Genomic DNA, 18,004 nt, shown 5'->3' on the forward strand with positions numbered 1-18,004 from the left:
TCTCCTGCTCACTGAGTCCTTGGCCCAGACTCCAGCAGGGAACCTGGGCAGGCCGCTCTCACTGGGGCATGTGGGCTCCAGGTGGTCCCACAGGCTGTAGCACTTCCTCTGTAAATTCCTCTGGCTCCCTTACACTCTTCCCTCCCATCCCATCTGTGCACGGCCCTGCCAGCTCTTCTCTGAGGAAATTTGCATCATGCAGCAGCGGGAGGCCTCTTGAAGACTGCTTCACTGAGCCATGGTCTGCTCGGCTGCCCCTGTGCTACTCCTGGCCATGACTCTCCCTCTGGTGAGGTCACCACTTGCCCAAGAGTCCCAGCCTGTGAGTAAGACTGGGGTGAGGGAAGACCGAGGGAAGGTCTGCAGAGGTAACGACAGGGGCCTCTGGGTGTGAGAGGCAGCAAGATGTGGGATGAAAGGATGGGTGGAGGCGAGAGGGCTGGAGGGAGAGGAAGTAATGTATTTCTAAAAGAGGCTGGTTTGTTATAAGATCTCCGAGAGTTCAGCCTTATTTTTCAGGGTGTGGGGATAGCTTTTGTTTCTTCATTTGAATTCCCGTGAACACCAGCGATGCCTGCTGCACTTTGGATAAAGGCTCTTCCAGTCAGGCTTGCAATTTAAAAATGAAAATAAAAACTTTCCAAACTTGGGAACCATTGGCGTAGAGGACAGGAGAGAATCTGAGGAAAGGCAGCAGAGTTAGTTTAGCACTTTATGATTTGTGTTTTCTCCCAGGTGGATATCTCTATCTCTATCCACATCCTTATCTAGATCAATATCTGTTTTTACACTGATCTCCTCACCCACCCACAATTTTGAGAGAGGGAGGAGTTTGTGAGGAAATAATTTACAGGCACCAGAGACTAAGGTATTGCCTGCTGTTCACCCTCATGGCAATGCCTATGAGGGAATAAAGCCCCCAAGCCTCTGGGCCCCAGGCAGCTCTGCCCAGCGCCCCCAGCCCCCTCTGGAGCTCCAGACCCAGCCATTTCAATTAGCCTGGAGGCCCGGGGACGGGTACATTCAGGAAGGAATTAAGCAAAGCATGTTGACTCTCCAGGGTGTGCCTGGCTCCTGGGTTCAGGTGGGCTTTGCAGGCCTGGGCGGGATCCCTGGGGCTGCATCCCTGCACCTCCTGCCAGAAGCCTGCTTTCCCCTCCTGATGTGCCCGCTTGATTCCAGGCAAAAAGAGGAGCTTCAAAGAGACCAAGTCCTACCAGATTAGCCAGGCCGGCCCCGGAGCGGCTTGGGGAAGAAGGTGTCCCCGGGAGAAATGCGGAGTCAGCTGTCCTCAGAGGTCTCTCCCCTGTGCTCTGTTCCAGGGCCAGGGTCAGGCTGGAGGGGAATCAGGGCAGCAATTGTACCAAGAAAGTGGAGCAGGTAGTGAGTGGAGAGACAGGAGGAGGAGGGGAGAGGGGGACGGGGAGCCTGGAACGAGGCAAAGAAAGAAAGGTCTGGAAGAGGGCACAGCCAGGGGGCAGTGGGGTTAAGAGAGAGACTGGGTCTGGCGCTGGTCACACAGGTCTGAACGCAGTTCTCTAGCTGTGAGGCCTTGAGAAAATCCTTCCTCTTAGAGAGTCTTGCCCAGGTAAGGGGGTCGTTGGGAGGGTGATATGAGACGGCGCATGTGAAGGCACCGTAGCCGCATGAGCAGTGACCACCTTCCTGGGTCCTGTCTGCACCTGGACAGGCTATGGGAGGTGGGACGTGCTCTGCTTCCTGGCGGGGACAGCGAGGTATGGGGCCCAAAGGGCACAGGCCCGTAGCTGCCTCTCCTCTCCAGCTGTCCCCTCTCTCCTGCAGAATCGGTCCCGGTCTCCGTCTATGTACAGCTGTACTTTTCAAGTGAGCACCGGCCGGCGGCACTCTCCAGGCCCCTGACTCTCCCCGCCGCCTCGGCTTCCTCTGCCCCAGTAACTCTCACCGGCCTCAGCCTCACAGCAGGTGGGGTGGCGGGAATTCTACTGACCCCTGCTTCTCAGTGGCTCTTAGCTGCTTGCATGGGAAGGGGGTTCAGAGTGCAAGGAGCCCAGCCCTCCCGCAGCCCCCTCGTCTGAGATACTGTGAGCCCCTCCCTATTTCTTGGAGGGTCTGTGTGGCCCAGCTCCTTCCTCACCTCCCATCACACAGACCTCCCCTTCCTGCTCCACATCCCATCTTCTAAACTTTGGCAGAGGCCTAAGGGGCAGATGACCACGGGCCCGGGCTTCTCCACTGCCACCTCTGATGCCTTTGCCCCACACGCGCCGCGCTGCTGCTTTGAACTCAGGCTGAGAAGGCAGTGCCTGTGACTTTGGGATTGTCCCGGATACCCAGCCTTAGAGCCTCACAAACATCAGGCGTTGGGCTTTCCCAGACAGCCTGCTCACTTCTTATCCCCCTTCCCTCTGTCACAGAGTGCAGTGTCTCCCACAAGGGGTGTAGCTACTGTGCTTGCCTCTCTGGGTACCAGTGGAACGCCAGCGTCTGCTCCCATCACCGTCCCTGCCAAACCCCCCTCAAGCACCGGCCTTGTGGCTGCCTTGTCTTCGGCCCTGCTGAAGCCGGGTACTGCCAGCTGCTGCCACCTGGTGAGGAGGGTTGGGAACGTGAAAACCAATGGCCCTGAGTGAAAGGAACCCTCTCTGTGTTTTTTCCTCTCTGACCCCTGTATCTCTGCCAGCTGGTCCAAGCCCAGTGGCTCCTCTGGGTGAGAGAAAATGCCGGGCATCATAGCAGATCTCAGGCCCTGCGCTCTGGACAGGTGGAGGGAGACTCTAATGAACAACAGGGCTCCGAGACAGGTGGACAAAGAGAGGGAGCTCCCTCCGTGGGGGAGGGGGAGTCCTAGGCCAAAAAGCTTCCCCATTTGCTCCCCACTGGCAGTTAGGGTCTTCCAGGCTGGATTGCGGCAGCCACACTCCTCCAGGGACAAAAGAGAACAGAAAATGTTAGGTGGGGAGGGAGGGAGGAGGGATGGGCTTCAGAAGATGGGGAAGGAGGGAGAGCTTAGCTGCCTCGAGGGCCACAAGTTCCTGCCCCGGGGGTCCTATCTTTTGCCTCCTGCAGTCCCCGCAGCCCTGAGCCTCAGCTCCTGGCTGCAGACGCCTGGCGACACCCTGAACCTGACCCTCCTCACAAGCCAGGAGACCACCAACCTGAACTGGTTCCTGTGGCCCACAGGGAGCCCCAGCCCCATCCTCCTGCAGGCAGGGACACGTGTGTCCTTGACCTCCAGCCGGGACCGGGCTGTCCTCAGCATTGTCAACATCTCCCATAAATGGGCACATAGCCCGCCTGTCCTTCCTTCCTCCTCTCTCCTCCCCTTCTTTTTTTCCTCTTTTTCCTCTGCTCCCCTCCATCTCCTCCTCCTCCCTCTCCTTCCTTCTTGTCTTTTCTTCTCTTCTTTTCCCTTATCTCCATTTATTCACTCTGGGGAAACTAAGGCTAAGAGGCCCATTGATGTGAAGAATTATAATGAGAGAACGCTGAAAGCGTGGTCTCAATTTCAACTGAGAACAGATGCAGGCTTTTCTTCACAATGTTGAAATGGCAGTAGGTGGTGCAGGAAGGGCATCTACTGGGGGCAGAGAGGTTCACCTTAGGATGCATGGCTACAGGCTAATAACAAAGGGTCAGGATCTCGTCTTCCTCCTAGAAATCCTTTGGGGGACAGGGATCTTTCCTGCTGTGGTTAAGCTGAGGCTGGATGGAGAGGGCAGACCTAGGGTGTGGCTGGGGAAGCAGCAGAGACCCTGTGGCGCAGGTGGGGGGCCAAGCGGCCGGGAGGTGCAGCAGGTGTGTCTGCAGGTGAGTACATATGCTGCTTTGAGGCCCGGGGATTCAGGTGGGAGCTGCACCAGATGGGGAGGGTGCCCCTGCAGGTGACAGACGTGGCTGGGCTCCCAGACCAGCTCTCCGTCTCCTGTGCCACCTCCCCTGGCTTCCGGCTGAGTTGCTGCATCCCCAGTGCCCACCTGAGCTACACGGCTTCCTGGAGCCCCAGAGACGGCAACGAAGGTATGGAAAGGGGCTGGTTGGCAGGGCTCAGGGGAGAGGGGGCAGCTAGTTGCCCCCAGGCAGCTGGCTCTCCAGCTCCCTGGAAGCAGAGGCTGCAGTTCAACCTGGGCGTTCGGGGTCCAAGTCCAAATCTGTTTTTACCCCAATTCTGTTCATACAACAATAAGCACACGTGTGTAGACAACTTTTGCATAATGCTTTCATTCACATGATCTCCGTGAACTCACACGATATTATTCTGTGAGGTTCATTTGATGATGGTCCCATTTTACAAACGAGTTCACCGTGGCTTCAGGGCCTGGAACTAGTAAGAGATGCCCAGGGTTCCCTTCCCCCCAAATCCAAGCTCTTCCTTCAGTAGTTTGATGCCCACATACCATTCAGCTCATCTCCACTGCTTCATCCGCTTCTGAAATTGCTAGAAAGACTGCCGAGGCACCTCTCGGGCCCCTGGGGCCTCGGTATGTCTCTGGCCCAGTGACCGTTCCCTTCTCTTGTCTCCCCCTCAGCCTCCTTATTCAACACGCCGGACTCCCAGTGCCTTGTGCTGGCTGTTCAGCGCTGCCCTGCAGCCGACACTACGTACACTTGTGACCTGCAGAGCCCGGGACTGAGCCCTCTCAGGGTTGCTGTCTCTGTCACCGTCATTCAGGGTACTTGGGGCTTGGGGTCCAGGTGGCTGACCTCTCACCTGCTCGTCCTGGGAGCTGCTTCCTGATGTCCCCCTGCGCTGGGCAACAGGGCCAGACCCCACACACTGCATGGGTTTCTGCCCAAGGAAAGGTTCGGGCTAGACTGGGTTGCTGAGCCTTCCCTGGTATCATTTTCAGATGGAGACACCACCTGCCCTGAGGACTCTTCAGCTGTTGCCTGGAACGTCACCAAGGCTGGCCATGTGGCCCAGGCCCCGTGTCCCGGGAAGAGGAGGGGCATGGTGATAGGCCCTGTAGGCCTGAGGGGGTCTGGGGGCCCATCCACAGCAGCTGCACGGACACGGGGCTCCTGGCCTTGCTTCTTAGAGCCCGGGTAAAGCTTCTGACCCTGCTGCCCACGTGCCCCATCCTCCACGACCTATCCCTTCCTCACTCAGGACCCAACTTTAGAGTCCTTTCCCCCAGAGACCCAGCCCGAAGGGTATTCAGGTTCTCTGAACTGGAGCCCTGGCAGAGCCAGGAAGCAGGTGTGGGCCCCTCAGAGTGGCCAGCGCTCTCATGGCGGGGAGGGTGCAGGTCCCAATCGTTAATTCCAAGAAGGGTCTGCTCCACAAAACTTGGTGTCAGTTTCTTCCACGTGGCTCGCTCCCCTCTCTGCTTCCTGCTCCCCTGGGACAGGGCGCGGATGTGGGGAGAAAGGAGCTGGACTTGGGGGGAGGTGGCCCCTCCCTCTTGAGGGCTCACCCACGCCCACCCCCCTGCTGTCTTATCTGTCTCAGCTGCTGAGGGCAGGCCAGGGCTGGCCTGTGGACGAGGTGCCACAGATCTTGGCTCAGCTGCTGGAGCAGGCAGTGGTGGTGACCTCACCCACCGACTTATTGGCACTGGTGGGCACCATGACAATCCTGGCCAAGGTGGTGGCAGATGCCAGAATACAGCTCGACGGCAGTGCCCTGGAGGTGAGATCCTTGAGCCACACCAGGGGCCAGCTGGGTAGTGTGGGCTGGAAGCTCTTCACCTCTGGGCATTTCTGCCCCTCTGACATCACCATGGGCTGTCAGATGGCAGACTCTTCTAGAGTCCAAGTGTCTGCTCCTCTGGTCCATTTCTCCTCTTGGATACCAGTCTCCGAGGCCACGGAGTGTGGAGGAGGCCTGATGCTGGGAACACATGGGAGGTCAGGGAAGGCAGGGAGGGGTGTGGAGACAGGAGTTCAGAGGCGTTCATGCACATGCAGATACGTGGATATGACGTGAATCCCCCCATGCCCACACACAAGGTACCTATGTGGAGATACTCAAACGTACTTGGCTTTGCTGGACTCACCTAAACCAGCTCTCAGTATAGGCCTCAGTTGGTGACCCAGAAGCTGCAACCAAAAGAATAATCAGGGACAATGACACTGCACACGCTCCATGTCTGGGAATATGCATCACACGGGGGCACAGACGTGCAGGTGGCCCTCTACTTCAGAACGCGTGCCCTCTACCTCTGGGCACCACTCCTAGCTTTACGGACCTGTGGGGGTCCCCTTAGGACCTGGGTGGCCTCAAGGGATGGAAGGGGGAGAAGGGTCGTCAGACGGAGGGGTGGGATGTGCGTCAGGATGCCCCAGTGGTTAGCTGAACAGCCCTCCATTCTTCCTGTCCAGAAAGCCTCCCTTCGCAAGCCTGTCTTCCTCTCCCTCTTTCTCCCCAGCCTTGGGTCTTGTGCTGGACTAGGAAGGGTGGGTTTGGGGTCTTTAGTTCCCAGTGCCCCTGGCTCAGTGCTGCGGGCTCTGGCAGCTAGGCCTCGTCTCTCTGTTGGGTGCTGCAGGCGCTCCTGAAAACCACAGACAAGGTCCTTGACATGGACTCCAGTTCTCTGTGGACCCCGGCCTGGGCCCAGAAGCCCTTGGTGGGCTCCAATCTCCTGCTGGCTGTGGAGACCCTGGCACTCAGCCTGTGCCCACAGGATCAGCCCTTCTCCTTCGTCTTGCCCAACGTGCAGCTGCAGAGCCAGCTCCTCAGGCCCACATTTCCTGCCGACTACAGAGTCTCCTTCCCTCCTCAGCCCCCGCTGCAGGCGCAGATTCCCAGGCACTCACTGGCCCCACTGGGCCATAATGGAACCAACGTCAGTGTTACTAGCCTGGTGCTGTGAAAACTGGACCACCTTCTGCCCTCGAACTATGGACAAGGGCTGGGGGACTCCATCTATGCCACTCCTGGGCTGGCCCTCGCCATCTCCATCATGGCAGATGGCCAGGTCTTCAACCAGGGAGAGGTATCATGGACTTTGGGGACACAGATGGCAGTCCCCACTGTGTCTTCTGGGACCATGATCTATTCCAGGGCAAGGGAGGCTGGTCTGAGTCAGGGTGCCAGGTGCAGGCAGCCAGTGCCAGTCCCACCACTCAGTGTATCTGCCGGCACCTCACTGCCTTCTCCATCCTCATGTCTGGACACACGGTTCCAAAAAACCCCACCCTGGAGATGCTGAGTCAGGTGGGCTTGGGGGCCTCCATTCTGGCACTGCTCGTGTGCCTGGGCGTGTACAGGCTGGTGTGGAGATTCGTGGTGCGGAACAAAGTTGCCTATTTACGCCACACGGCCCTGCTCAACATGGTGCTCTGCCTGCTGGCCGCAGACACCTGCTTCCTAGGAGCCCCACTGCTTCCTCCAGGACCCCACAGTCCGCTCTGCCTGGCCGCTGCCTTCCTCTGTCATTTCCTCTACCTGGCCACCTTTTTCTGGATGCTGGCTCAGGCCCTGATGTTGGCCCACCAGCTGCTCTTCATCTTCCATCAGCTGTCCAAGCACCGAGGATTCTCCCTGATGGTGTTCCTTGGCTATCTGTACCCGATGGGGTTTGCAGGTGTCGCCCTGGGCCTCTACTTACCCCGAGGGCAATACCTGGGGGAGGGGGCATGCTGGTTGGACAAGAAGGGAGGAGCGCTCTACACCTTCGTGGGTCCAGTGCTGGCCATCGTGGGCGTGAATGGGCTGGTACTCACCGTGGCTGTGCTGAAGCTGCTGAGACCTTCGCTGTCAGAGGGACCCCAGGTGGAGAAGCACCAAGCCCTCCTGGGGGTGATCAAAGCTCTGCTCGTTCTCACACCCATGTTTGGCCTCACCTTGGGGCTGCGTCTGGCCACTCTGCTAGAGGAAGTCTCCATAGTCCCTCACTACGTCTTCACAGTTCTCAACACCTCCCAGGTGGGTGATAAGGTGGTGGTGGCTGTGCTTTTTGCCCTGTTAGACGGCTTAAGTCACTCCCAGTCTCTTCTCAAGGAGGTGTCATGGTGGAGCAGAAGAAATATAGGCTCAGGGATTTAAAAGGTTTAAGTTTGGATCCCAGTTCCTCCACTGACTAGCTATGTAACTTTGGATAAACCTCTTTGAGTTTTGGCTTTCTTATCTGTAAAATATCTGGATTTGCCATTGAAGTTAGGGAATTGTCAGTACCCTATTCTTTGATATCCATCTGCTTTGTAACCATAACAGTAAGAAAAGCACCTGAGGGGCTTCCCTGGTGGCACAGTGGTTAAGAATCCGCCTGCCAATGCAGGGGACACGGGTTCGAGCCCAGGTCAGGGAAGATCACACATGCCACGGAGCAACGAAGTCTGTGTGCCACAACTACTGAGCCTGCGTGCAGCAATGAAGACCCAACACAGCCAATCAATCAATCAATCAATCAATAAAAGAAAAAAATTAAAAAAAAAAAAAGAAAAGCACCTGAGATATTGGAGGATTAACCAAGATGGCGGAGTAGAAGGCCGTGCTCTCACACCCTCTTGCGAGAGCACCAGAATCACAACTAATTGCTGAACAATCATTGACAGGAAGACACTGGACTTCACCAAGGAGGATACCCCACGTCCAAGGACAGAGGAGAAGCCACAGTGAGACGGTAGGGGGGCGCAATTAGAGTAAAATCAAATCCCATAACTGCTGGGTGGATGACTCACAGACTGGCGAACACTTATACCACAGAAGTCCACCCACTGGAGTGAAGGTTCTGAGCCCCACGTCAGGCTTCCCAACCTGGGGGTCCGGCAATGGGAGGAGGAATTCCTAGAGAATCAGACTTTGAAGCCTAGTGGGAATTGATTGCAGGACTTTGACAGGACTGGGGGAAACAGAGACCCCACTCTTGGAGGGCACACACAAAGTAGTGTGCGCATCAGGACCCAGGGGAAGGAGCAGTGACCCTGGGGGAGACTGAACCAGACCTACCTGCTGGTGTTGGGGGGTCTCCTGCAGAGGCGGGGGGTGGCTCTGTTTCACCGTGGGGACAAGGACACTGGCAGCAGAGGTTCTGGGAAGTGCTCCTTGGCGTGAGCGCTCCCAGAGTCTGCCATTAGCCCCACCAAAGAGCCCAGGTAGGCTCCAGTGTTGGGTTGCCTCGGGCAAAACAACCAACAGGGAGGGAACCCAGCCCCACCCATCAACAGTCAAGTGGATTAAAGTTTTATGGAGCTCTGACCGCCACAGCAACAGTCAGCTCTACCCACCCCCAGAGCCTCCCATCAAGCCTCTTAGATAGCCTCAACCACCAGAGGGCAGACAGCAGAAGCAAGAAAAACTACAATCCTGCAGCCTGTGGACCAAAAACCACATTTACAGAAAGATAGACAAGATGAAAAGGCAGAGGGCTATATACCAGATGAAGGAACAAGATAAAACCCCAGAAAAACAACTAAATGAAGTGGAGATAGGCAACCTTCCAGAAAAAGAATTCAGAATAATGATAGTGAAGATGATCCAGGACCTCGGAATAAGAATGGAGGCAAAGATCGAGAAGATGCAAGAAATGATTAACAAAGACCTAGAAGAATTAAAGAACAAACAGAGATGACCCATACAATAACTGAAAGGAAAACTACACTAGAAGGAATCAATAGCAGAATAACTGAGGCAGAAGAACGGATAAGTGACCTGGAAGACAGAATGGTGGAATTCACTGCTGCGGAACAGACTAAAGAAAAAAGAATGAAAAGAAATGAAGACAGCCTAAGAGACCTCTGGGACAACATTAAACGCAACAACATTCACATTATAGGGGTCCCAGAAGGAGAAGAGAGAGAGAAAGGACCAGAGAAAATATTTGAAGAGATTATAGTCGAAAACTTCCCTAACATGGGAAAGGAAATAGCCACCCAAGTCCAGGAAGTGCAGAGAGTCCCATACAGGATAAACCCAAGGAGAAACACGCCAAGGCACATAGTAATCAAAGTGGCAAAAATTAAAGACAAAGAAAAATTACTGAAAGCAGCAAGGGAAAAACGACAAATAACATACAAGGGAACTCCCATAAGGTTAACAGCTGATTTCTCAGCAGAAACTCTACAAGCCAGAAGGGAGTGGCATGATATACTTAAAGTGATGAAAGGGAAGAACCTACAACCAAGATTACTCTACCCGGCAAGGATCTCATTTAGATTTGATGGAGAAATCAAAAGCTTTACAGACAAGCAAAAGCTAAGAGAATTCAGCACCACCAAACCAGCTCTACAACAAATGCTAAAGGAACTTCTCTAAGTGGGAAACACAAGAAAAGAAAAGGACCTACAAAAACAAACCCAAAACAATTAAGAAAATGGTCATAGGAACATACATATCAATAATTACCTTAAACGTGAATGGATTAAATGCTCCAACCAAAAGACACAGGCTTGCTGAATGGATACAAAAACAAGACCCATATATATGCTGTCTACAAGAGACCCACTTTAGACCTAGGGACACATACAGACTGAAAGTGAGGGGATGGAAAAAGATATTCCATGCAAATGGAAATCAAAAGAAAGCTGGAGTAGCTATACTCATATCAGATAAAATAGACTTTAAAATAAAGAATGTTACAAGAGACAAGGAAGGACACTACATAATGATCAAGGGATCAATCCAAGAAGAAGATATAACAATTATAAATATATATGCACCCAACACAGGAGCACCTCAATACATAAGGCAACTGCTAACAGCTATAAAAGAGGAAATCGACAGTAACACAATAATAGTGGGGGACTTTAACACCTCACTTACACCAATGGACAGATCATCCAAAATGAAAATAAATAAGGAAACAGAAGCTTTAAATGACACAATAGACCAGATAGATTTAATAGATATTTATAGGACATTCCATCCAAAAACAGCAGATTACACGTTCTTCTCAAGTGCGTACGGAACATTCTCCAGGATAGATCACATCTTGGGTCACAAATCAAGCCTCAGTAAATTTAAGAAAATTGAAATCATATCAAGCATCTTTTCTGACCACAACGCTATGAGATTAGAAATATATTACAGGGAAAAAAACGTAAAAAACACAAACACATGGAGGCTAAACAATACGTTACTAAATAACCAAGAGATCACTGAAGAAATCAAAGAGGAAATCAAAAAATACCCAGAGACAAATGACAATGAAAACACGACGACCCAAAACCTATGGGATGCAGCAAAAGCAGTTCTAAGAGGGAAGTTTATAGCTATACAAGCCTACCTAAAGAAACAAGAAAAATCTCAAGTAAACAATCTAACCTTACACCTAAAGAAACTAGAGAAAGAAGAACAAACAAAATCCAAAGTTAGCAGAAGGAAAGAAATCATAAAGATCAGAGCAGAAATAAATGAAATAGAAACAAAGAAAACAATAGCAAAGATCAATAAAACTAAAAGCTGGTTCTTTGAGAAGATAAACAAAATTGATAAGCCATTAGCCAGACTCATCAAGAAAAAGAGGGAGAGGACTCAAATCAATAAAATCAGAAATGAAAAAGGAGAAGTTACAACAGACACCGCAGAAATACAAAGCATCCTAAGAGACTACTACAAGCAACTTTATGCCAATAAAATGGACAACCTGGAAGAAATGGACAAATTCTTAGAAAGGTATAATCTTCCAAGACTGAATCAGGAAGAAACAGAAAATATGAACAGACCAATCACAAGTAATGAAATTGAAACTGTGATTAAAAAGCTTCCAACAAACAAAAGTCCAGGACCAGATGGCTTCCCAAGTGAATTCTATCAAACATTTAGAGAAGAGCTAACACCTATCCTTCTCAAACTCTTCCAAAAAATTGCAGAGGAAGGAACACTCCCAAACTCATTCTATGAGGCCACCATCACCCTGATACCAAAACCAGACAAAGACACTACAAAAAAAGAAAATTACAGAACAATATCACTGATGAATATAGATGCAACAATCCTCAACAAAATACTAGCAAACAGAATCCAACAACACATTAAAAGGATCATACACCATGATCAAGTGGGATTTATCCCAGGAATGCAAGGATTCTTCAATATACGCAAATCAATCAATGTGATACACCATATTAACAAATTGAAGAATAAAAACCATATGATCATCTCAATAGATGCAGAAAAAGCTTTTGACAAAATTCAACACATATTTATGATAAAAACTCTCCAGAAAGTGGGCATAGAGGGAACCTACCTCAACATAATAAAGGCCATATATGACAAACCCACAGCAAACATCATTCTCAATGGTGAAAGCATTTCCTCTAAGATCAGGAACGAGACAAGGATGTCCACTCTCACCACTATTATTCAACATAGTTCTGGAAGTCCTAGCCACGGCAATCAGAGAAGAAAAAGAAATAAAAGGAATACAAATTGGAAAAGAAGAAGTAAAACTGTCACTGTTTGCAGATGACATGATACTTTACATAGAGAATCCTAAAACTGCCACCAGAAAACTGCTAGAGCTAATTAATGAATATGGTAAAGTTGCAGGATACAAAATTAATGCACAGAAATCTCTTGCATTCCTATACACTAATGATGAAAAATCTGAAAGAGAAATTATGGAAACACTCCCATTTACCATTGCAACAAAAAGAATAAAATACCTAGGAATAAACCTACCTAGGGAGACAAAAGACCTGTATGCAGAAAACTATAAGACACTGATGAAAGAAATTAAAGATGATACCAACAGATGGAGAGATATACCATGTTCTTGGATTGGAAGAATCAACATTGTGAAAATGAGTATACTACCCAAAGCAATCTACAGATTCAATGCAATCCCTATCAAATTACCAATGGCATTTTTTATGGAGCTAGAACAAATCATCTTAAAATCTGTATGGAGACACAAAAGACCCCGAATAGCCAAAGCAGTCTTGAGGGAAAAAAACGGAGCTGTAGGAATCAGACTCCCTGACTTCAGACTATACTACAAAGCTACAGTAATCAAGACAGTATGGTACTGGCACAAAAACAGAAATATAGATCAATGGAACAGGATAGAAAGCCCAGAGATAAACCCACGCACATATGGTCACCTTATCTTTGATAAAGGAGGCAAGAATATACAGTGGAGAAAAGACAGTCTCTTCAATAAGTGGTGCTGGGAAAACTGGACAGCTATATGTAAAAGAATGAAATTAGAATACTCCCTAACACCATACACAAAAATAAACTCAAAATGGATTTGAGACCTAAATGTAAGACTGGACACTATAAAACTCTTAGAGGAAAACATAGGAAGAACACTCTTTGACATAAATCACAGCAAGATCTTTTTTTTTTTTTTTTTTAATTTTTATTTATTTATTTATTAATTTATGGCTGTGTTGGGTCTTCATTTCTGTGCGAGGGCTTTATCCAGTTGTGGCAAGCGGGGGCCACTCTTCATCGCGGTGCGCGGGCCTCTCACTATCGCGGCTTCTCTTGTTGCGGAGCACAGGCTCCAGACGCGCAGGCTCAGTAATTGTGGCTCACGGGCCTAGTTGCTCCGCGGCATGTGGGATCTTCCCAGACCAGGGCTCGAACCCGCGTCCCCTGCATTGGCAGGCAGATTCTCAACCACTGCGCCACCAGGGAAGCCCAGCAAGATCTTTTTTGATCCACCTCTTAGAGTAGTGGAAATAAAAACAAAAATAAACAAATGGGACCTAATGAAACTTCAAAGCTTTTGCACAGCAAAGGAAACCATAAACAAGACGAAAAGACAACCCTCAGAATGGGAGAAAATATTTGCAAACGAATCAACGGACAAAGGATTAATCTCCAAAATATATAAACAGCTCATTCAGCTCAATATTAAAGAAACAAACACCCCAACCCAAAAATGGGCAGAAGACCTAAATAGACATTTCTCCAAAGAAGACATACAGACGGCCACGAAGCACATGAAAAGATGCTCAACATCACTAATTATTAGAGAAATGCAAATCAAAACTACAATGAGGTATCACCTCACACCAGTTAGAATGGGCATCATCAGAAAATCTACAAACAACAAATGCTGGAGAGGGTGTGGAGAAAAGGGAACCCTCTTGCACTGTTGGTGGGAATGTAAATTGATACAGCCACTATGGAGAACAATATGGAAGTTCCTTAAAAAACTAAAAATAGAATTACCATATGATCTAGCAATCCCACTACTGGGCATATACCCAGAGAAAACTGTAATTCAAAAAGACACATGCACCCGAATGTTCACTGCAGCACTATTTACAATAGCCAGGTCATGGAAGCAACCTAAATGCCCACTGACAGACGAATGGATAAAGAAGTAGTGGTACATATATACAATGGAATATTACTCAGCCATAAAAAGGAACGAAATTGAGTCAATTGTTGAGACGTGGATGGATCTAGAGACTGTCATACAGAGTGAAGTAAGTCACAAAGAGAAAAACAAGTATTGTATATTAACGCATGTATGTGGAACCTAGAAAAATGGTACAGATGAGCCGGTTTGCAGGGCAGAAGTTGAGACACAGATGTAGAGAACGGACATATGGACACCAAGGGGGGAAAACTGCGGTGGGGTGGGGATGGTGGTGTGCTGAATTGGGCGATTGGGATTGACATGTATACACTGATGTGTATAAAATTGATGACTAATAAGAACCTGCAGTATAAAAAACCAAACAAACAACTAATACTAAACTTTCATTGGGTTATTTGTATGGAAATATGTTAATATAAATGTTTCAGACATTACATGAAATTTCTAAAAATCTTATATGTTCTGGTATAATGTTATAAGTCATAATCCTAGTTATTACTTTAAAATGTGTATCTCAGAAATAACTAATTTTCTTGTCAACTGCATTATTATGAACTTTCATCAAATCTTTAACCGTGCTCATTTTTAAGTCTTTTGTCATTTACAGACAGTTCTGGGTGTACTCTGATTCTTTTGCAAATATGTTCCTATAAAAGGCTTTCATCTTCAAGAAATTCATGGAAAAGACTCTGACAAGTACAGGTTTCTGGTAACTGACTGTACTGCTGAACTGAATGAATAAGCATTTTCAGAACTCTAATGGAAAACTGATGAACTCATAAAAGTGCTAACAAAAGATCAAGATGAAAAAAAAAATTAATTACATGGGACTGAGTGAACTGATGAGGATGAGTATAATTTTTGTGACTTTCTGTTTGAATTAAAAAAAAAAATCCCACAAGGACTCAGAGGCAAAGAATATACAAATCAATTTTCACTGCAAAGTAAAGGAGCTGTTACAGTGGAGGATTACTGGACTGAATGTCAATATTATGACATAGTATGAGTGTGTTTCATGTTGGTAATTGCAATCATTGTTGCTTTTGTTGTGGTCATCCATGTACAATGCTTGGTGTCAGTCTATTTATCTCTTGTAAAAATTTAAAAAAAAAAAAAAAAAAAAAAAAAAGCACCTGAAATGGATCCTTTGTGCCAAGTAGTGCTGATGTACAGAAAAACTGAGATGGGAAGCCTCAGTATCTGAATTAGACAAGAGGACAGAGGTTGAAGGGAAGAGTTGATTTCAGCTGATTCCTTTCTCCTTGACTAATGGATCCCCATTTCCCTCTTTTCAGGGTGTCTTCATCTTATTGTTTGGTTGCCTCATGGACAGGAAGGTGAGTCTGTCTGCCTCCCCAGGCCTGACTCGCATCCGAAGGCCGGGACTCTGGCTGGCATAACGGCATTCACCTCTCCTGCAGGTGCAAGAGGCATTACGCAAACACTTCTGCCGCACGCAGCCCCCCAGCTCCCTGGTGAGTTGCTGGCTTCAAAATCTCACTTCTCCCCGCTGAGAGCTGGTCAGAAGTAGATGTTCCATAGCCTTCCCCAGGGGAGATGGGCACAGCTAGAAGCCAAGAGAAGATTGGGGTTTTAGGGCAAGCTCTCCAACAACAGAGAAAGCACCCCAGACAGAGGACACATTCAGGTTCTTGGGCTCCTGATTATAACCTGGACTCCTGGTGACTCTGGATTGTCCCTTATTTCTCCCTGAAAATCTGCCTCCAGTTAGCATTTGAAGGGAAAAGGTAGGATCGGAATGCATGGGAGTCACTGTAGCTGGGAGCAAAGTTCCTAGAATTTTTGCTGCCCAGGCAGGAGGGCAGGTGAAAATGTAAAAATGGATACAACCTCGTCAGAGGAGAGCTGGCAATAATAATAATTGCCCTGCAGTTGGGCCTTTCCACCCCTTCCTAGGCCACAAATGAAACCTACATACCAGAACACAGCAAAGGAGGAAGTTAAGATGCCAGGTGAGAAAGAAGCGTTCTCGGAAGAAGCGTGAGCAGCGTGGGGTGAGGCCGAGTGTACAAAGGGCTTTCCAGCAAAGCTCTAAAAAGAAAACTCCTCTTCATATACCTGTCCCAACCTAAAGGGTGGAAAAAAGACTTCTCCAAGTAGACATTTCTAGAGGGGCTGAAGCAGGTGGAGGCCTCAGAAAGCAGATTGTGTAGCTCCCACTGCTTTTCCCAGAAAGCTGAAGGGAGTGTCACCACCACCAACCCTTGACTCAGTTCACTCTGAAAACTCCTTTTCACACTATCGAATTTTTAATTACCCTGAAAAACCATTGTTTTGAAGGAACTGCCATTGGTGGGTCCGGTGTCCAGAGGAGAGGGTAGCTTGCAGAGGCTTTAGGGCGAGGCTTTAGGGCGAGCTCTTTCACGGGGAAGACAGAAGCTCTGAGTGACCCACAGGCAGAGCCGTGTTCCTTCAAGGGTGTCGAGGGTGTGTCCTTGAATCCAGGGATGGGTCCTGGCCAATCCTCTGAACCCTTTCTGCCTCCCAGAGCTCAGCCCTTGGGAAAGATAGGCTTCTGTTTTCATTAGTCACGCTCATCTCTCTGGCAGCTTACCTGTTCGCCACCTGTGACTATCCAAGCAAGAAAAGTATGAAAAACTAGCTAAAGCTACCTAATGAATAAAGCTGCCTTTGCTGTAAAAATAATCAACAGATATCAAAGTTCAAAATAATTACAAGTAAAACTGTCTCAACCAGTTTTTAACTAATCAACAGTTCATGTTACAGATATATTTGATAAAAATGATCTTATTTTAACTATTCAGTGATTTCTTGTCTGATTATTTCTTCTCTATAGCTACAAAGAAAGGATGGCTTAATTGACAGGAACTCTGATCTTCTAAACATTGGAGGCCAAGGGGAGAATTTGGTTCATTTCTTTTCAAAATTTAGGAAAAGGTGAAGTTAATAGGTCCCTCTTTCTTTAATCTCTATAAAATACATTACTATAAAATGTAAGTTTCATAGACATATGCATGCATACAAAAAGTCACTGATATGAGCACATTTGTAAGAATGCGGTATAAATTTTAAAGTAGAGAGAAAGATAACACAGACTGCCAAGAATTAAGGAGAAAAGATGACAAACACTGACATTTAAAAAATGACAGGATCAAGCTAAGACTAGATACAGAGAAGAAATATTTAAGAAAAGCCTTTAGAGGACACCAAGATATCTAGCTGAATTATCTTACGGAATCCACAAGAGGATGCTGACAGGACTCTGAAAATTTTTAAAACTAAATAAATGAAAAAAATCTGATGAATGTTTGTTAATTTAAAAATTCATGGATATTTTTATAAAGTGGAATGAGGATGTTTTCTTTCGAAATAAAAAAGTGATATGCTAACCACATGCCATTGAAAATATTTTTCTTACATACACTATATCTCCACTTAAGGATTTGTGTGAATATTTTAATTGTGTATAAACCAGCTCAAGTATTTCTCTAAATGGATTCAATCATGCTTTCAAATAGAACATACCAACTCACCAGGACAACTGCAATGTCTCTGTGCCTCATGCTTGTTCCAGCCCTCACAGGAAGCAGCAGCTACTGGAATCCCGTGGGGGCTTTGCCTTGCTGGTTTCCCTGGCAACAGAGTCAGGTCTCAATGCCACTTTCACTTTTTAAAATATTTATTTATTTTTAAATTAAATTAATTTATTTTTTATACAGCAGGTTCTTATTAGTTATCTATTTTATACATTAGTGTATATATACACTTTCACTTTATTAACAATTTACAGTCTTGTTTTAATTATAAAAATTTTTTTTGAA

General features: G+C 47.9%; 1 protein-coding gene across 1 annotated transcript; it reads left to right on the forward strand.

Moving 5' to 3' along the window:
- The first annotated feature begins 238 nt into the window (after nucleotides 1–238).
- ADGRF3 (adhesion G protein-coupled receptor F3) lies at nucleotides 239–16,824 on the forward strand. The gene is given in 15 exon segments (XM_057557899.1): nucleotides 239–368; nucleotides 1,183–1,383; nucleotides 1,804–1,944; nucleotides 2,397–2,570; nucleotides 3,049–3,263; nucleotides 3,786–3,999; nucleotides 4,509–4,652; nucleotides 4,830–4,934; nucleotides 4,937–5,025; nucleotides 5,432–5,611; nucleotides 6,468–6,915; nucleotides 6,918–7,849; nucleotides 15,497–15,538; nucleotides 15,623–15,676; nucleotides 16,711–16,824. Coding segments are annotated over 15 exon segments (3,183 nt in total).
- Nucleotides 16,825–18,004: the final 1,180 nt, after the last annotated feature.

The sequence above is a fragment of the Balaenoptera acutorostrata genome, chromosome 12 (assembly GCF_949987535.1).
Source record: "Balaenoptera acutorostrata chromosome 12, mBalAcu1.1, whole genome shotgun sequence".
Taxonomy (NCBI): domain Eukaryota; kingdom Metazoa; phylum Chordata; class Mammalia; order Artiodactyla; family Balaenopteridae; genus Balaenoptera; species Balaenoptera acutorostrata.